The sequence below is a fragment of the Planococcus citri genome, chromosome 3 (assembly GCF_950023065.1).
Source record: "Planococcus citri chromosome 3, ihPlaCitr1.1, whole genome shotgun sequence".
Lineage (NCBI taxonomy): Eukaryota > Metazoa > Arthropoda > Insecta > Hemiptera > Pseudococcidae > Planococcus > Planococcus citri.
In genome coordinates this window covers 16,117,112-16,137,608 of record NC_088679.1, presented here as the reverse complement: position 1 = coordinate 16,137,608, position 20,497 = coordinate 16,117,112, and the positions used below count along the sequence as shown (strand labels likewise).

The window sequence follows — 20,497 nt, the reverse complement described above, 5'->3', positions numbered from 1 at the left end:
AAAGCTGAAATGAACTATACACTCCAATTTTAACACCCTCTGAAGACGACTTCAGGTGGGTTCAGGTAATTTTGGAGCCTCCAATATGACTTCTTGAAAGGTTTCATGGCGTTTTCAGGAGAATAGAAATTTCCAAGAAGTAGCTGGAAGCTTCAAAACCACTTGAAACCATCATGCAGTCGACTTCATATTATTGTATTGAAATTAGTTTGCAGAGTAAATTTCGGCTTGCTAACCCCACTTGATAAAATTTTGGGGAAATTTCAAGTTTCAAAAATCTACTATGGAGGCTCCAGCAATTTCAAAAAAATCGCCGGAGGCTCCGAAACGACTTGAAATTATAGGTTTCACAATTAATTTCGGCTTTCCAACTCCATTTGATGAAATTTTGTGGGAATTTCGTGTTTCAAAAATCTACAGGAGGCTCCAGTAATTTTCAAAAAATCGCCGGAGGCTCCAAAACCACTTGAAATTCACCTGCAGTCGACTTCATAGCTTATTGAAATTAGTTTGCAGCATTAATTTCGGTTTTCCAACTCCATTTGATGAAGTTTTGTGGAAATTTCGAGTTTCAAAAATTAAAAACGTGCTGGAGGCTCCAGAACTGCTCAAAAAGGTTTGAAACCGTTTCCAATCGATTTAGCAGGTCGAAAATAGGGTATATCTCAAATTTCAGCTTTCTAGGTCAATTTGGTAAAATTTTGATTTTTTTATCACACTTTGGCCAAAATCTGATTTTTGAAAATTAACCGAAAATCGAAAAAAGGCACTTTACCACTTGAAATTTTGACAGGTGATGAATTTTTGCCTGCTCTTCTAGGTGATTATACACAAAAAGTATGGGTTCGAGTGAAGCTTGCGGTGAAAATTTTTTACTTATATTTTCGGAAATTTTTGAAACATCATCATGAATATTCAATAAAAATTAACCCATTCGGTACCGCGGACAAGTATACTCGTCCAACTAGTACATGGCCCTTTGTACCAATGACGAGTATACTCGTCCAGGGGTCATTCCATTTCAATTTGACCCACATTTTGACCCCATGTCTTTCGATTTTGTTCAAATTTTTTTCGCATAACTTACCCACCCAACTACTTGAAAAAAAATGCCAATAATCCCACCAGCCCTCTGCCCTCTCGAGGGCCCAGTGAGGAGGTTTTATTTTGCTTTAGCAATTTCCTGAAGTATTCCACTTCGAGGGCTCATAACTTTTCCGCTAGAAAACTTATTGATTCGAAAATAATTTCACAGTTCAAAATGGCATCCAAATTTGATTCAAAAACGTTCATGTAAAAGTTCAAATTTCAAAATGGCGCCGTAAGTGCGAGCTATGATTCAAAGTTACTCAAAAAATCACCATAGATGTAACTTTTTATGTTGTTTCGGAATATATTGTTTTCAAAATGGGCACTTTCAACTGGGGGGGGATTGTCCCCCTCAAATTTGGGTCCCAAATTCAAAGCAAGTATGATCGTGTAGTATAATTCAACTGTCATGTTTTCAGAGGTGTTGAACACGAATATGACCTTGGTTTTTCGATTGAGCTTCATTTGAAGCCCCCAGTACCCCCTCCCCTCGTAAGGGTCAAATTCCAAAAAAATGGGCTGTGTTACGCACATGAAATGGCACGTTTTTGGAAGTGCTGAACACGAATATGACCTTCGTTTTTTGATTGGGACTCATTTGAGATCCCATGCTCCCCACCCCTTGAGTCAAATTTTGAATAAAAATAAAATGGGACACTGGGGGCATTAGATGACGTCCAATCTAAAAACAAATCTGATATTCGTGTTCAGCACCTCTAAAAACGTGCCATTATATATATCGCGTTACCCAAACCATTTTTTTTTTTGGAATTTGACCCTTTCGAGGGGAGGGGGTGCTGTGGGCTTCAGATGAAGCGCAATCGAAAAACCAAGATCATATTCGTGTTCAGCACCTCCAAAAACGTGCTATTTCATGTATCGCATTACACAAACCATTTTTTTGGAATTTGACCCTTTCAGGGGGAGGGGTTGCGGGGGGCTTCAGATGAAGCGCAATCGAAAAACCGAGGTCATATTCGTGTTTAGCACCTCCGAAAACATAACAGTTGATAAAGTACACGCCCATACATTTTTTTTTTTAGAATTTTGGACCCAAATTTCAGGGGTGCAATTCCCCCCCCCCCCCCCCCCCCCCCCGGTGAAAGTGACCATTTTGAAAACAATAATATATTCCAAAACAACATGAAAAGTTACATCAGTGGTGATTTTTTGCGTAATTTTGAATCATAGCTCGCACTTACGGCGCCATTTTGAAATTTGAACTTTCAATGAAAGTTCAACATTGGACTTTTGAAAAATTTTATGAACGTTTTTGAATCAGCTTTGGTTGCCCTTTCAAACTGTGAAATTAGTTTTGAGCCAAGTTTCATAGCGGTGAAGATTACCATAAATAAGTACCAAAGGGAAATATTTTGAAATTATATAGGCATGCTACCTACCTATTGAATCTTCCAAAATTGATATTTTGGAGCTTCAAACGCCCCGGGACATAAAGTGTGAGGCATTGTTAGACAGGGGAGGGGAGAGAGTGGAGATTCGGAATCTGTAAAAAAACAAAAATACGTATGTTCTCAAAAACCTGCTATTCACCCCGAAAGTTTCGACCAGAATTTCCATTTTTTCCAACCCCCCTTTCAATACCCCAAAAAGGGTTGATAGCTTCAGTTTTTCTTCAATGTACCGTACCTCAATTTTTGAATTCTTTGATCTTTCAGTTTTTCAAAAAGTATAAAATCATCAATTTTGAATGAGCCGATGATTATTTATGAATTTTTTTCTAAAACCTCCATAAAAATGGGCGATCCGCGAAATAAAGCATAATCTTCTAACGTAAGACAGGCAACCATACTTTTCAGTTTTTATTTTGCACGCTTTCTTCAACTTCAAAAATCAAAAACTTCGTAAATAAATTTTTGACAAATCAAAGCTACAGCTCTCAGAAAAAAAAAATTAATGAGAATAAAATTCTGATTCCGTACAGTTTAGTTTGCTATTTTAAAGCACCCATATACCTAACTAGGTACTCACTGAAAATTTTGAGCATAATTCAAAGTTGACCGTGAAAAATCCTCAAATGAAAATAAATATGTGCTTTATAAAACAGTTGATATTACGGATAGGTAATATAGATACTTAGTTATCTATGCGGAAAACTCAGAAGTCAGAAAATTGTAACTTGTAAGTTCAAAGTTGTAAGGATACCTAGACCTAGATAGAAGTAGAACTATTTTTTTTATCGCTTATAAAGTTAAAAATTTCTGATAAATTTTCATGAAAAAGATCGTTCATAAGATGAATGATTGATGTTCGATGAATTTTGCGATGAAAATAAATGAAAATCGTAAGAAAATTTGAAAATCAACAATATATTTCCTTTCGTGTTCGGGCTTAGTGAACGGTATGAATCGGGTATGAACGAATCCCGCGTCCAAAAAAAAAATCGCGCGAGGCGTACTGATAAAATAAAACAACAGCAGAACAGATAACATTTTTTAGAAGTAACTTTTGATTAAAAATTGAGAAGTTGAATTTATAAAGTTGCAATTACTCTCACATTATAGAATAATTTCTGTTTCAGTGAATGCGACCGCCACCGCCGATCTAGTTTTAGTACCCTACATAGTTGTATTATCATCTTCGAAAAGAAACTCTGCGAAAGAACAATTTCATTATGAATTGTTTGACGATATGTTCACGCGCCGTCAAGCCTTCGATCGCTGGTAAGTAAAGTATGCCAATCGAATATCGCGTACAATTATTCGCATGTACCTACTAATACGAGTATTTCGAGCTAAAGCTACCTAAATTGTCGACTGTCTTGATTTGTAGCCATCAACTGTGGTAGAATCAGCCTCAACCGAAGCGTCTATATTTTTGCATCGAAACCGTACGCCTGTTATAGCCAATTGACCAACAACGTCAGCAAATGCCGCCCTGGATACTTGAAGAGTTTCACCTTGAATCAGGTATAGCGATTCGCTGCACTGGTTGTAATTTAATTTGAATACTTAGTACTTACAGTTCCTATCAACAGTAATCACGTGTTAAAATAGAAGCTTTCATTTCGCAGCGGTTCGAAACTTCAATCGTTGCGATTAATATATTCGGTATTGTTTGTTTAGATTGCAGCTAACGGTAAACGACTGGCATCGAACAATTCGGTTTCTCGGGTGCCATCTTATAAAAACAAAGATCACGGTAACGTATGGTTGTGGGAACGTTTCGTGGCTGTAGGATTGCTCGGAGTTATTCCATTTGTAGCCGATAAATCGATGGATAGGGCGATCGAATATGTAGCCGCTATTCTTCTAACTGTGCACTTACATTGGTAAGTTGATCGTTTATTACTGCTTTATACTTCGGTACGTTTTACTATCCTAGTTTTATCCTTTAATTCTTATAAATTCACACAGGGGCCTGGAAGCGATTTGTGTAGATTACTTGAGACCATCTGTAGTGGGCAATTTTATACCAAGATGTATCCCTGTCTTGGTTTTGGCTCCGCTCGTTTTCATCCTTTACGGTATCGTTGAATCGATTCTGGCCGAACGTGGAATTACTCACGTACTTAAACAGTTCTGGTATTTGAAAACCAACGAGCAACTGAAAATCGAAGCAGGTCAGTAGCGAATTTCGATTCGGTGTCGGCGGTTCAGCGGCGTAAATCGTAGTCGATTACTTTTTTGTTTCCTGTTTATTTTTTATTAAGTACTCTCATTGTATCAATATACGTTCTTGTGGTTTGAATCTTGGACTTATATTTTCCATCGGTTTGATATTTTGTTCGAATTTATCGGTATTTAGCAATGTTTGTGTAGGTACGCGAGTTGTATTGGCAGTATTCTGCATTTGTAAATGAAAATGAGGAAGGGACTAAGAAGTAACGAGTTCATTTTTTTTTTTTAAATTGTACGATCGATTCTTTCAAAATGATAATTCCGCCGAATGACGACGACTGTTGATCACGAAAATTTCGATCCATCATTTATTAGCTTTAATAACTGAAACGGAATCACTTACCACTCATTCTACTTTTCAGACTCGCGAACGCCTAAACTTGTTTTTCACGACTTTTCTCGAGCATACACCGCATACGACGATTCGACCATTTCGAGATTTCGTAACAGAAATCAGTAAACTAGAATCCGGTAAAAATATATTTATAGGTTATTTTTCATTCGATATCTTTCATTTTTTTCAACACGATCATTTCTCGTTCTTACACTTACACTGAGCTGAACACCGAACGTAAGATTATCACGTTTGGTACTATTCGGTTCAAATTCGAACGTTCAGCATTTCGACTCGACGGAGCTAGAATTTTTTCACCATCAATAATGGTACAAATGGACGAATTAAAGCTGTTTATGCGAGTCGTCGACCGTCACAAAATCTTCACGCAGGTAATTCGAGGATCGAGACGCGAAAATTGGGCAGCGATTCGACTCGAGTTGCACAATCACGAACAGAATCCGGTAGGCAGATTAGAATAGAGTAGAGCGTAGACTGAAAGTTGATCGATACACGGTAACAGGAGTATGTAGTAATAAAATCAAATTGCACATTCCATTATCGTCGTCCAAGTGCTATTATAATTTCTTAGCTCCCAACTTGGTAATGCCTCCGCGTTTAGGTTTTTTCAAAGAATCCGAAATGGGAGTATCCTTGGTTCGGTTTCGAATTCTACGCTCGTCACGTGTCGTCGATGGGTTTACGTTAACTCGTCTGCTTTCAGCTACAAACACATTAAACACATTCGTAATAACAGGTAAATGCATAAGTAAAGTAATATTCGATGAGACAAAAATGATTACGATATTTGAGTCTCGGTCAAAAATTAAAAAAAAAGAGAGTAGAAATGACTTACCAACGCACTCGATCTCATTGCTCCAGTCGGTTAATTCGTCGGCGTCGGAACAAATCTCACGCTGATCGCGTACTTGCTAAAAAAAATAAATGAAAAATTGCGAACGGTAAAATATTAGGAAGGTACTTATGTGTGGAAATGAAAACTTGAGAATGTAGTATGCAACACGTAAATTGAGATTTTTGGCCAAAAAAAATCGAATCCGTAATAAATCTGGCCGAAACCAATTTTTTTTTTGGCAATTTAGACAAAAAATGGGTCTTTCTTTGTAATTTTTACAAAAATACAAACAAGTAGGAACGATTTTTTGAAAATTTGGAAAAAAGTAAAATTTATTGGTAGTTTGGTACCTACATACATATTTTAATAAAATCAGAATTCTGTTTGCAATTTCGACTAAGAAAAGTGCGGTTTCAGCAGTTTTGACAAAAAATCGTATCTAACTCTTTTTATGAATGGAAAAACGTTTTTTAAAGCAACTTTTCACCAAAATTGAGTTCTTTTTTCAGTATGTACAAAAAAAGTAAGATTTTTTGCAATTTTGCCAAACAGGTATAGATTTTTTGGTAAACTTGATAAACCTAAAACTATTTTTTTTTTCAAATTAAAAAAAATAAACTGATCTTTGACAGAGAAACACACAAGATTTTTTATAAATATTTAGACTAAAAAATGTTTTCACCGTAACTTTGGCAAAAAAACGTGACTTTCTAGCAATTTTATCTAGGTTAAAGTAATTTTGACAAAAAGTGCGTCCTTTTCACACACGATTCAGGCAAAAAAAAGAGATTTCATAGAAAATTTGATGAGGGGAAAAAACTGATTTTATTTCGCAGTTTGAATGATACAGGCAGACTTTTTGCAACAAAAATGCAAAACTTTGCAGAAATTTTGACCAAAAATACGGAGTTTACTGCAATTTTAACAAAAACTGATCTTTCTTAGAAAATTTACAAAAAAGTAGGGTTTCTAATTTGAACAAGATTTATGTAGGCTGCTGGCATTCTAATTAAACTTGATTTTTGTTGGCAATTTATATTATTGAGGAATAGAAATTTTTTGTAACGAAGAAATAAGACTTCCTGGAAATTTCAACATTTTTGACTAAAAAGAAGGAGCTGAGCAATTTTGAGTCGGAGGGCCCGCATAAGGAACACTTGCACCCCCTGCCGATCCTCCGGGACAACTTTTTTCTTGAAGGGGGAGTCCTAAGGAACATTTCTAGCCATTGAAATTAGTTTGCAGAATTAATTTCGGCTTTCCAAACTCCATTTGATGAAATTTTGTTGGAATTTCAAGTTTCAAAAATCTACTGGAGGCTCCAGTAATATTCAAAAAATTGCTGGAGGCTCCAAAACGACTTGAAATTTACCTGCAGTCGACTTCATAGCGTGTTGAAATTAGTTTGCTAATTTCGGTTTTCCAACTCCATTTGATGAAATTTTGTAAGAATTTTGAGTTTCAAAAATCTGCTGGAGGCTCCAGAACTACTCAAAACGGTTTGAAACAGTTTCCAATCGATTTGACAGGTCGAAAATAGGGTATATCCCAAATTTTAGCTTTCTAGGTCAATTTAGTAAAATTTTAATTTTTTTCTCACATTTTGGCCAAAATTTGATTTTTGAAAATTCACCAAAAATCGAAAAAGGCACCTTAGCACTTGAAATTTTGACAGGTGATGAATTTTTGCCTGCTCTTTCGATCTACCTTTGTACGGTTCAAAAAATTGTATGCTATTAGTCCTATGTTGGAAGGCTGACCTGTTGATCAAAATCGCCGCCATTTTGTAAGTAGGGCCACATTTTTTTTGAGGACAAGGGCTAGAAATGTTCCTTAGGATTCCCCTTTAAGGAAAAAGTTGTCCCGGAGGATCGGCAGGGGGTGCAAGTGATCCTTATACGAGCCCCCGACTAATAGCCATTTTGATTTTTTTTGACGATTTTCGACGAACAAAAAAGTAAGATTTTTTGGTAGTTTTGGCAAACACTGATTTTTTTTGTTGCAATTTTGACAAAAAGCTGTCTGTAAAATTTTGACCAAAAATAAATTTTTCAGAAATTTAAAAAAAAGTGTTGAAAATTTTCATAAAAAATACTTGGGTATTTTTTGCAATTTTGAGTTAGACAAAAAAAGTAAAATTTTTTTGTAATTCAGTTAAAAAAACACGGATTCTTTTTGCAATCTTGACATATTTTTTGACGACAAAAAATAAGGTAAGATTTTTTGGTAGTTTTGGTAAACACAGTTTTTTTTTTGCAATGTTGACAAAAAGCTGTCTGTAAAATTCTGACAAAAAACAAATTTTTTTTTCAATTAAAAAAAAACATGTTGAAAACTAAACTTTCATAAAAATAAGTATTTTTTGCAATTTTGAATTTGACAATAAAGTAAAATTTTTTGGTAATTCAGAAAAAACACTGATTTTTTTTGCAATATTTTGACATATTTTTTGACGACAAAAAATTAGGTACGATTTTTTGGTAGCTTTGATGAACACAGGTTTTTTTTGCAATTTTGACAAAAGGCTGTCTGTGAAATTTCGGTCAAAAACAAATTTTTTTTGGCAATTAAAAAAAAAACAAGTTGAAAACTTTCATAAAAATAGGTAAGTATTTTTTGCAATATTGAGTTTGACAAAAAAAGTGAAATTTTTTTGGTAATTCAGATTAATGTTTTTTTATGCAATTTTGACTGAAAAAAAAATAGCAAAAACAAGAACAACTGGCTTTTTTCACAATTTTGACAAATGTTTGGCACTGTTTACAGTTTTCACAAAAAACAAAAAGTAGGACTGTCTCCACGTCTCTGGCCAAAAGGCTGTACACACGTGGCTAAATAAAAAAAGAAAAGAAAGCTGTTTGCAATTTTGGCAAAAAGAAAAACTGTTTTTTTGCGACGAAAAAAAACCAAGATTTTCTGTAAATTTGACCAAAAGGAAAGTGTTTTTTTTTGGCGATTTAGATGAGAAAAAATCAGCTATTTTGATAATTCTGACAACAAACAGATTCTTCTTGGCAACATTTCATTACTTATTGGTTATTTTCAGTCATTCTAATGCATTTTCGAGTGTTTTTGCATTATTCTTGAAAGGGTTTCGACATTTTTCATGCATTTCGAGCAGGTTAGTGGTACAATGTAGACGAGAAAAATTAGTTGAATTACCAATTTTTGAGTCATGTCTTGGATAGAATCCCAATCGCCGCCATCATCCCAACCGTCGGCTTGCGTATTTGTTTCTGTAGTCTTTTGACTGCTGTCGTCGTTATATTCGGCATCGAGAATGGTCGAAGATATTCGTGAATTATCATCGCTCATCTGATATCAACATAAGATAAGTATACAAGGTATAATCGTGTACCACGATGTAAATTCACAGGTTCGGCCAGAGTATGCGAAAAACTAGGTTATTCGCTCACTTACCTGTATTTCGCCCCAATTTTCGCATTCCCAGTTCTCTTCGTAATCCGAAACCGAATCCAAGGCTCTGTCTTCCTGTTCGAAAGAACCTAACGAAGTTACTTCGCTGGACGTAGTTGTCGTTGATATACTGCTACTAGACGGCGGTTGCTCTGAAAAAAGAAAAAATGCGATAAAATAGAGAAGGCAGCATTCCACTTTCCAGGGATACACGTAAGTCGTAGATAATTTATACTCCGAGACAAGACTAGGACTACTGACTACACTTACCGAGAGAGCATGGTTTGCGAATACTTCGGCTAATGCGTGGCGTGGACGGTCGAGCTGATTCGGACTGGCTGCGATAGAATTTGGCGGTGACAGCAGTTACTGCCCAACCAGCCCAGGTAGCCGCTGCGTTAGATAAACTCGGCGTGGACGCGTGTACATCCGCCTCTAAATAATGAAAATACTCGTAAGCCGTAAGAATTGCAAGTCCAACTTGAAACCGAATACACATGCGAATTGTTGCGAAATAAAAGTGAATCACCCCACCGCCTCCCCCTTCCCCTTCCACAAATGACGAATATGAAGGCCAATCGACACGTAAGCAACATCTAACATACGAGTAAAGTAAAACGTACCCATTGATTCTCGTAACGTGGGATCCTCCGATAATTTTTCTAATTTTCCCAAGAATCCTTTAACGGTACGAAATACGTGATCTCTAACCGACTTATCCGGATCAATGGTCAATTGACACAATGCTGGAAGTATTCTGGACGATATTTCCGATATTAAAAAATACTGCTGAGTTGCCGCCAACGCCAACACACCTGCAACATTATTTTCCGCATTACAGCATGAGATTATTAAACAATACCAACAATACGTTTTTCTCTTCTCTGACTCTGCGTTAACGTTATCGTTAATTCGGATTCGTAAAATCGTAAAATAACGTAAAACAACCTACCGGCTGTTCGTGCTGGTGGAAACGGATCCCGCATGGCTCGTATAAAAGCCGATATGAGAACTTTTTGACGAATTTGAGGATGCAGATGAACGGAGATTTTGCCTAAACAAACGGTAGTATTGGTGCGGATTCCGCCCTACAAAACATACACAAACAGACAAATAAACATACGTGAAAATTAATTAATTCGGCACCAGCGCTACTTGAAACCAGAAAGTACCTATAGCTAATTGTAAGTAGGTACAAAATTACATATAGCACTCACTTGATCGTCTTTGGATTGCAGTCGAGCGAAATGTCTCAATATCTCGACGTTCAAATTATTATAATTCAATTTCGGACTCAGATGAATCATGCACTGTAAAACAAAACGAAAAATGAGATTTAAAAATAAAACAACAACAAGTAACTAGATATCACGTACACGTAATTGCATTATAGTTGGGGAGCCCGCTTAATGATCTATTGCACCCCCCCCCCTGATAGATCTTCCGAGACAACTTTTTCTTAAAGGGGGAGTCCTGAGGAACATTTCTAGCCCTTGCCCTCAAAAAAAAAGTGGCCTCACTGACAAAATGGCGGCCATTTTGACTGACAGGTCAGCCGAAATCGCAGATTTTGCGTTCCAAAATAGGACTGGCATGACATTTTTTAAACCGTACACAGGTAGATCGAAAGAGTAGGCAAAAATTAATTACCTGTTAAAATTTCAAGTGCTAAAGTGCGTTTTTCGATTTGTGGTGAATTTTCAAAAATCAAATTTTGGCCAAAATGTGAGAAAAAAATCAAAATTTTACCAAATTGACCTAGACAGCTGAAATTTGGGATATACCCTATTTTCGACCTAGCAAGTCGATTGGAAACTGTTTCAAACCGTTTTGAGCAGTTCTGGAGCCTCCAGCAGACTTTTGAAATTCGAAATTCTCACAAAATTTCATCAAATGGAGTTGAAAAGCCGAAATTAATTCTGCAAACTAATTTCAATACGCTGCGAAGTCGACTGCAGTTAAATTTCAAGTCGTTTTGGAGCCTCCAGCGATTTTTTGAAAATTACTGGAGCCTCCAGCAGATTATTGAAACTGGAAATTTCCACAAAATTTCATCAAAATGGAGTTGGAAAGCTGAAATTTATTCTTGCAAACTAATTTCAATGCGCTACGAAGTACTGCAGGTGAATTTCAAGTCGTTTTAGAGCCTCTAGCGACTTTTTGAAAATTCCTGAAGCCGCCAGCAGATTTTTGATACTTTAAATCTTCACAAAATTTCATCAAATGGAGATGGAAAGCTGAAATTTACTCTACACTCCAATTTTAACACCCTCTGGAGACAACTTCAGGTTAGTTCAAGTTATTTTGGAGCCTCCAGCGACTTTTTGAAAATTACTGGAGCTTCCAGCCGCAACATTTTACCAAATGGAGCTGGCAAGCTGAAAGTTACTACGCAAACTAATTTCAATACGATATATGAAGTCGACTACGTCGTGGTTTCAAATGGTTTGGAAGCTTCCAGCTACTTTTTGGAAATTTCAATTTTCCAAAAAACGCCATAAAACCTTTCAAAAAGTCACTGAAATTACTTGAACCCACCAGATGTCGGCTTCGTCGGGAATTGAAATTAGTTTGCAGAATGAATTTCGACTTTCCATCTCCGTTTGATGAAATTTTGGGGAAATTTCGAGTTTCAAAAAACTGCTGGAGGCTCCAGTAATTTTCAAAAAATCGCTGGAGGCTCCAAAATGATTAGAAATCCTCCTACAGTTGACGTTGTAGCGTATTGAAATTAGTTTGCAGAGTATATTTTGACTATCCAACTCAATTATTTGATGAAATTTTGCGAGCATTTCCAGTTTCAAAAATCTGCTGGAGGCTCCAGTACTGCTCAAAACGGTTTGAAACCGTTTCCAATCGATTTGGCAGGTCGAAAATAGGGTATATCCCAAATTTCAGCTTTCTTGATCAATTTGGAAAAATTTTGATTTTTTCCCTCATTTTTGTCCTAAATTTGACTTTCAAAAATTCACCAAAAATCGAAAAAGGCACTTTAGCACTTGAAATTTCAACGGGTGATGAATTTTTGCCTGATCTTTCGATCTACCTTTGTACGGTTTGAAAAATTTTGTGCAAGTCCTATGTTGGAACGCAAAATCTGCGATTTCAGCTGACCTGTCAATCAATATGGCCGCCATTTTGTAAGTATGGCCACTTTTTTTCTAGAGTACAAGGGCTAGAAATGTTCCTTAGGACTCCCGCTTCAAGAAACAAGTTGTCTCGGAGGATCGAGGGCGGGGGGTGCAATAGATCCTTAAGCGGGCTCCTCGACCATTACAAGTAAGTGATTAAGAAAAAAAATAATGTTTCAAAATTTTTTTTCATTTTTTGGCACCTTTGCCAAAAAAACTGGATTTTTGACAATTTTGGCGAAAAAAGTAGAATTTTTTGGCAATGGCAACTCAAATAAATAGCGGAAATTTTTTCATTTACCGAAGACCTCATAGCTGGATTTTTGGCAATTTTTGCAACTTTGGCAGCAGCAAACCAGGATTTTTGACCATGTTTATAAAAAAACAGAATGTTTTGAAAATTTTGCAATATTAGCAATTGCAGCAGAAAAACAGAATATTTTCATTTCTTAGCAACTCTGTCAAAAAAAAAAGATTTATGGTACAGTTTCGACAAAAAAAATTCACATGATTTTGACAAAAAACCCAAAAAGTTTCTCATTTCTTTACAATTTCGGCAAAAAATGGAATTTTGAGAAAATTTTGGAAACAAAATAAGATTTTCAGTAACTTTGGCAAAAAAAAAGGGTGGAATTATGTATCTAGTTTAATTTTTTTACTTTTACCAAAATGCCAAAATTTTGGCAAATTTGGCAAAAAAAGGTGAATTTTTCCCAAAAAAAGGAGCAAAATTTCAATTTTTAACAAAAAAACAGGATTTATTTATTTTTTGGGCAACTTGACAAAAAAGGTGAATTTTTGACAATTTTTGTAAAAACAGGAATTTTTTTAGATAATTTTCGAAGAAGCAAATTTTTTTAATTTTGAAAAAAAAACACGGCCATTTTTGAAATGAAATTGGTCTTTTTAGAAACTTTTGGTGGTGTCGGTGGATGGTAAACAGAACCGGATGCTATTGCTATATAACCTTAAACAATATGTGTATATTATATATTATTTTATAATTTAATGTTGAATACTTCAATAACTTTGTTAGGATGGTGCTTTCTAATTTTTACTCGTACATTGTTTTTCACTCTTTCAATTTTTGAATTTTTAGCCACAGTGTTCAGTAATGAGTATGTTTTTTGAAAAAATATTGATTACCAAATACTGGAAACCGAAATTTTGAGATGCGAATTGAAAAATACCGAAATACTTATACTGTTTTAGCCACTTCATGTTAAAGACCAATACCGGGTACCGATAACAATTTGTTTCATTCTTCCCCAACCCTGTTTGTAGTAACTCACCTTGAGTGTAATGGTGTTATTAAATTTCTACATATCACTCACTTTGATGGTTTGTTCTCGAATCATCGGATTCGTATCCAGAAAGCCATTAACAATTTGCGGAAATATCTGATCGTTTATAGTTGACGCCTGCAAATGACCTGCGGAATAAAAATGTAATATAAATGTACTCGTACACGAACGCATAGGTACTCGCAGCTTATTGCGGAAAGCGATTACTCGTATCAAGGACATTTGGACAACCGACGACGGGCATCGGAAAGCCTTTGTACATTTACTCACCAATATAGCTTTCCATTTGCTGAAGTAATTTACTACGAGTTGCTCTGTCGTTGCAATTGAAAAGCTTCACAACGCAAGGCACTATTTTTTTCTGGTACTCGATGTCTTCTAATAAATTTCCCAACTGCAATGCGCACAAATAAAAAAATGCATAATTGCATTTATGCATAGGTACTTGCACAGAGTACGACTCTGCGACGTTGGCAATTTTAGGAGATCATACGTAAGTATACGTACCTTGAGTAATGGCGTAAGAACAGCTGCGCCAGCTTCGCCGTACTCGAAGGCGTTTATTAGATGCGGCAGTATCTTGAACCGACACACGCGGTCCGGAAAGTGATCTAATAAAGATGTCAACGAAGCGAAAAATTTGCCTTTCTCGTTTTTATCTTTGATATGAATTTCTTCCAGAAATAACAGCGTATCGATAAGCTCGTTTTTGAAAAATCCGTCGTTCTTGCGACACCTCGTGATCACATCTGCTGGATTTGGTCGGCTAGCGGCTTTCGCGGTTATTAATTCGTTGTAAACGGCGATAAATGACTTGGGTATCTGTTCGTTCGCAAATGATAATTAAAAAATAAAATTATCTTAAATTCGTAAATCGATGTCGTATGTAAAATAAAATGCACCGGTACCTTTTGCGAACTACGAAGCGCCGATTGGTGCGGTAAACATCCGTTGTACACTTCCCAAATTAGACAACCAAGTCCCCACATATCGGTCGAGCTGAAAGCCAATGATTTAAATAAATTAAAGAACTCGTACTGTAACCACCGACATCAATCTTTTTCACATTCAGCCATCATCTTCTATGTACATCGTATGTTCATTTACAAGCGAGCTAATGCATAATTTCGCTCTTGCAACTGAGTCTAGCAACTTACCACTTGGTACTGTGTCGCTGATTAAAAGAATCGGTTTTCTCAGGCGGACTGTACTTTTCCAAACTTGGTAATATTTTAATAGGAACACCGTCGCCGTCACTAGCACCGGTCATATGCTCGACGCAACCCAATTTCCACTCGCCGGCCAAATTCACGAATATCGAAGCCATGCAAACGTTGTTGTGTTTCAAGTTTCCATCGTTGTTGAGAAAACTCAAAGCTCTCTGCGAAATAAAGTTTGATTATTAGGTAATAATAATTTACCATCTCACGAAGAGTGAAAGAGAACAGAAAACTGCATCGAGTACTCAACTGTTATCTGAAAAATACCCCACGACAAGTACATATCCTTCTCTTGAATACTTCGCCAGGAATTGGTTAGATACGCGTTCAGTGGTTCCACAAATTCTGTTACCAGCAATAAAGCTTTATCTGTCTACATAACAAAACCACAACGTGTATCAATTTCAGTCATTTCGCTGGCAAAACTCGTAACTCTGAACGAGTAACGTACTTCGTGACTATCAATATACTGCAAAATACTCGGATGTCGAAGCGTCTTCAATCGTTTGACAGAATTCTTGGCCATACTGAGCTGGTTTTCTGTACTACCGTGACAATTGAACAGGAAAATGGAAACATCGTCGCCACCATTCTGAAACACGCAATATCGAAGAATTAAATGACCACGTAGAATAGCACGTAGAGTAAATAGGAGTATGATCGACGATTGTGTGACGATGACGAATACGAACGAGTTTTTATATACCTTTTTCTTGCCTTTATGTAAGTTCCAAACACTGTCTTCGGAATTTGAGAAAAGAGATTCTCCGATTTCGTAAGCGAAATCTTTCGACGCATCTCTCGAGAAAAATGACCACATTTTTGCAAGTACTTACAACGGGCCGATCGATGGTAGCCAATTTTTGTTTTCGTCGCACAAATTACATTCAAACGTTTCACATCAACTTGACAATTTTCATTTTTAAAACACTAGAGATGCAAGAATTTGAATTTTTTCGAGATATGAAATATCGAACCTTCGAACCCATATTTTTATCACTCGTCAGCTTATCAATTTACCCCCTTCACCGGTTCTCCCTGTGTGTTTTGACATCGCAAATAGCACGTGGGATGTGACACTTCGTTTAAAATAACCGTGCATTTCAATTCTTTTAATCGAGACTCGTTCAGTCGTTCGCCTGATTCAGCCCGATTCGTCGCAACTAGTCGCAACCTGTTCACTTCACCAAGTTCAGTAATAATTAATAAACTAATTTAAAAAAATGTAAAATCTTGAGACTTGTAAGTCATGGTCACGTCGGTCACTGCTTGGCTGGTAGATGTGTCACCAAAAAGTCACCACTTCACCAGTGTATAAAATACGACTTGTCTATGTTCTGGTGAATCCTGGTCCCTGGTCCTGGTGACTTCTGGCTGGTGAATCAGTCACCATGTCACCAAAGATTCACCAGAAGTCACCAGTGACCAGATGAACAGAATTGCTCAAATATGGTCACCGCTTGGTGGATCTGTCACCAAAATGTCACCCCATTGTATAAAATTAAAATATGACTTTTCTATGTTCCGGTGAATCTTGGTGATTTCTTTCTGATTCTGGTGAATCAGTCACCATTTCACCAAGATTCACCAGAACTACCAAAAATCACCATATGTGCAAAATTGCTCAAATATGGTCACTGCTTGGTGGATCTGTCACCAAAAAGTCACCAGGGTATAAAATATGACTTTTCTATGTTCTAGCTGGTACTTCTGGTGAATCCTGGCGACTTCTGGTGACAAATTACGAAATTAACCAGAATTCACCAGAAGCAGGGATGGAAACCGAAATGAAAAAAAATATCGGTTATTTTTTTAGCGGTTATTTTTTTCAAAATTATTTATTATGGTTACGGTTAAGGGTTACGGTTATGACCCAAAAAAATACAGGTTACGGTTAAAAATAAAGGTTACGGTTTTTTTCATTTATCAAAAATTAATTGCACTTTTAATGTCAAAAAAGTGCGCCTGCGGCCAAAAAAACGAGAAAAAATGCAATTTTACAGTCGTTTTTTGAGTTTGAAGAAAATTTTAGAAAAATTGAGCCCTTTTTTTCTCAAAAATCATAATAAATGTTATATTTTACACAAAAAAAATGAGATTTTTACTCAAAAAAATAACCGTTATGTGTTTAACCAAAACAAAAAAATGAATTGGTTAAGGTTATGGTTAAAAAATTTCAAATCAATAATATTGGTTATGGTTACGGTTACGGTTACAGTTTTTGCCTCATTTTAGCGGTTAAAATTCATTTTGGTTAAAAATTTCGGTTACGGTTTCCATCCCTGACCAGAAGTCACAAAGTGAGTTTTCAACTTTTTTAGTGGTGACTTCATGATGAAAAAGTCAAGAGAATGTCCTAATCAGCTTTTGAAAAATTTTTTGAGCATCTGGTGACTTCTGGTGACAGTCGTGACAGATTCACCAGAATTACCCGGAAGTCACCGAGTAAGTTTTCCACTTTTGCAAACATGACCTTATGATGAAAAAAATCATGATAATCTCTTCAGAGCCATTGAAAATATTTTTGAGAGTCTGGTGACTTCTGGTGAATCTTGGTGACTGATTCACCAAAAGTCACCAGATGAACAGAATTGCTCGAATATGGTCACTGCTTGGTGGATCTGTCACCAAAAAGTCACCAGGGTATAAAATATGACTTTTCAGGGTGTCTAACAAAATCTGAAGACTAAAAAGAAGGACTTTAGAAGGACCTTGGAAGGGCCTTTTGGAAGAACATTTTCAATACCAACTGATATCCCCCCCATTCATTTTTACAAAATTTCCAAAAAAAAAAACTTCAAAAATTTATAATTTTTAAAAGAAACGAAAAAATTAATAATATTTAAATAGACATGATCGGTTTCTTTTTCAGAGCGTCTGGTGTCCACCAAATTCAAAAAACAAAATTTCGTACCTTTTTCGAATTTTTTTCATATTTTTTTCACACGCCATATTTTTAAGTTCTTTTCAGACATAAAAATTGAGTAATTATTGGGAAACTATTTTAATGAAAATTCATAATATCAGGGATTGTACTCAAATTTTTCTGAAAAAAGTAACTTTAGTAACCAAAAAGTAATCAAAAAAGTGATTTAAAAAATGTTTAGTGTAAAAAACAGAGACGAGCATAAAACTTTCCATACAAAACATTACATTTTATTTTCAGGAGCGTGATGAATCGATGTGTAGTGGGAGACGCATTGGGGGGGGGGGGGGGTGATATTGAGAAATTCTCTCAACTTTTCTCGCTAGAATTTTCCAATTATTTACTCCACACTCCCCCCTTCACACCAAGATTTTTCCAACTAATTGGCCAGATTTGGTTCAAACCATTTCTTAAAAAAGGGAAGTTGGAAACAAAAATGTCGAATAAAATTTTTTTGAATTTTTTTATCGATTGGATTATGTTTTTGGATTTCTCGAGTTGATTTTCCCATTCTAGGAAATGTTTGAAAATTGATGTAAGTAGTAGAATTCAAACCTGATCGAGCGATTCAAGGGTGAAAAAACTGTGAAAAATTGATAATTCAAAACGTAAAACATCATTTTTTATGCGAAAAGTTGATTTTCATAGCTTCAAAACTTTCAAATCTTCAAAGGCTTTAGAAATAACATAAGCGCCCGAGCGAAGCGAGGGCAAAAATTTTGAAAATTCACAATTCCTGAGGGGTAAATCAGCATTATTTTTGATTTGAGGAATCAATTTTTCTACCCTTTAACTTCGGTTCGAGAAAAAAAAAAAGCTGTGGAAAATTGACAAAATGAGATGTAAAACAACGCCATTCCTGATTTTGATTAAATGACAGAATTATTTGAAAATTTGAAAAAAAGAAGGACTTTTTATACTGACTTTTTCGAAAAGAAGGACCCATAGGCAAAAAGACAAACTTTTACTGACCTAGAAGGACCGGAAGGACCGTTAGACACCCTGCTTTTCTATGGTCTGGTGAATCCTGGTGACAGATTCACCAGAAGTCACCAAGTCACCAAGTACGTTCTCCACTTTTGCAAACGTAACTTTATGATGAAAAAATCATGAAAATCTCGTCAGAGCCATTGAAAATAATGAAAATATTTTTGAGACTTTGGTGATTCCTAGTGATTTTTAGTGAATCACTCACCAAGATTCACCACAAGTCACCAGATGTGCAAAATTGCTCAAATATGGCCACTGCTTGGTGGACGTGTCACCAAAAAGTCACCAGTATATAAAGTATGACTTTTCTATGTTCTGATGAATCCTGGTGACTTCTGGTACCAGATTCACTTCACCAGAAGTCACCAAGTAAGTTGCCCACTTTTGCAAACGTGACTTTATGATGAAAAAATCATGAGAATCCCCTCCGAGCCATTGAAAGTATTTCTGAGAGTCTGGTGATTCCTGGTGACTGATTCACCAGAAGTCACCAGATGAACAGAATTGCTCAAATATGGTCACTGCTTGGTGGAGGTGTCACCAAAAAGTCACCAGTATATAAAATATGACTTTTCTATGTTCTGGTGAATCCTGGTGACTTCTGGTGAAGTGGTGAAAGATTCACCAGAATTCACAAAGTGAGTTTTCGACTTTTTTAGTGGTGACTTAATGATGAAAAAATCATGAGAATCTCCTCCGAGCCATTGAAAATTTTTGCGAGGGTCTGGTGTGTCCTTGGTGAATCTTGGCAATTTCTGGTGGTGATAGATTCACCAGAATTCACCAGAAGTCACCAAGTAAGTTTTCCACTTTTGCAAACGTATCTTTATGATGAAAAAATCATGAAAATCTCATCAGAGCCATTGAAAATATATTTGAGAATTTGGTGATTCCTAGTGATTTTTGGTGAATCACTCACCAAGATTCACCAGAAGTGCAAAATTGCTCAAATATGGTCACTGCTTGGTGGATGTGTCACCAAAAAGTCACCAGTATAAGTATATAAAGTATGACTTTTCTATGTTCTGGTGAATCCTGGTGTCTTCTGGTGACAGATTCACCAGAAGTCACCAGAAGTCACCAAGTAAGTTGTCCACTTTTGCAAACATGACTTTATGATGAAAAAATCATGAGAATCTCCCCCGAGCCATTGAAAATATTTTTGAGAGTCTGGTGATTCCGGGTGACTTCGGGTGAATCTCGGTGACTGATTCACCAAAAGTCACCATATGTGCAAAATTGCTCAAATATGGCCACTGCTTGGTGGATTTGTCACCAAAAAGTCACCATCGTATAAAATATGACTTTTAGTTTTTCATGTTGTAGTGAATCCTGGTGATTTCTGATGAATCAGTCACCAAGATTCACCAGAAGTTACCAGGTGTGCAAAATTGCTCAAATATGGTCACTTTGAGTCTGACTTGATATTCACTTTTGGACACTCGATCATCATCTGCTAATAAAATTTTACTACCGACGACAGATGTAGACAACGCGATACGACGAATCTACTAAATTTCTTTTCAAGAACACAACGTAGAAGTTTCATTCACTTAGGTACCTACCTAAATTAACAAAAAGTAGAACACACG

General features: G+C 36.2%; 2 protein-coding genes across 2 annotated transcripts; one reads left to right on the top strand and one right to left on the bottom strand.

Annotated features, from left to right (window-relative positions):
• Positions 1 to 3,434: 3,434 nt before the first annotated feature.
• Positions 3,435 to 4,797, top strand: LOC135841272 (succinate dehydrogenase [ubiquinone] cytochrome b small subunit, mitochondrial-like). Its single transcript, XM_065358155.1, has 5 exons — positions 3,435 to 3,548; positions 3,629 to 3,770; positions 3,880 to 4,016; positions 4,173 to 4,378; positions 4,464 to 4,797. The coding sequence occupies exons 2-5, from the start codon at positions 3,722 to 3,724 to the stop codon at positions 4,675 to 4,677; spliced, it is 606 nt and encodes a 201-aa protein (XP_065214227.1). The 5' UTR covers positions 3,435 to 3,548; positions 3,629 to 3,721; the 3' UTR covers positions 4,678 to 4,797.
• Positions 4,798 to 5,189: 392 nt separating this feature from the next.
• On the bottom strand, positions 5,190 to 16,003 carry yata (N-terminal kinase-like protein yata). The gene is made up of 16 exons (XM_065358146.1): positions 15,696 to 16,003; positions 15,441 to 15,581; positions 15,240 to 15,362; positions 14,927 to 15,150; positions 14,678 to 14,768; positions 14,277 to 14,591; positions 14,040 to 14,163; positions 13,800 to 13,897; positions 10,552 to 10,644; positions 10,287 to 10,422; positions 9,958 to 10,149; positions 9,605 to 9,769; positions 9,338 to 9,486; positions 9,080 to 9,232; positions 5,918 to 5,993; positions 5,190 to 5,785 (listed from the first exon to the last, which is right to left on the bottom strand). Exons 1-16 carry the CDS (start codon positions 15,807 to 15,809, stop codon positions 5,640 to 5,642), a joined length of 2,340 nt encoding a protein of 779 aa, XP_065214218.1. The 5' UTR covers positions 15,810 to 16,003; the 3' UTR covers positions 5,190 to 5,639.
• Between the last annotated feature and the right edge of the window lie 4,494 nt (positions 16,004 to 20,497).

Coding starts and splice junctions, on each gene's coding strand:
- yata (XM_065358146.1), bottom strand. CDS start 15,809: ATGTGGTCATTTTTCTCGAGAGATGCGTCGAAAGATTTCGCTTACGAA. Junction 10,645..13,799: donor TTCGAGAACAAACCATCAAA/GTGAGTGATATG, acceptor TTTGTTTTACAG/TGCATGATTCATCTGAGTCC. Junction 10,423..10,551: donor TGCAATCCAAAGACGATCAA/GTGAGTGCTATA, acceptor TATGTTTTGTAG/GGCGGAATCCGCACCAATAC.
- LOC135841272 (XM_065358155.1), top strand. CDS start 3,722: ATGAATTGTTTGACGATATGTTCACGCGCCGTCAAGCCTTCGATCGCT. Junction 4,017..4,172: donor AGAGTTTCACCTTGAATCAG/GTATAGCGATTC, acceptor TTGTTTGTTTAG/ATTGCAGCTAACGGTAAACG. Junction 4,379..4,463: donor CTAACTGTGCACTTACATTG/GTAAGTTGATCG, acceptor AAATTCACACAG/GGGCCTGGAAGCGATTTGTG.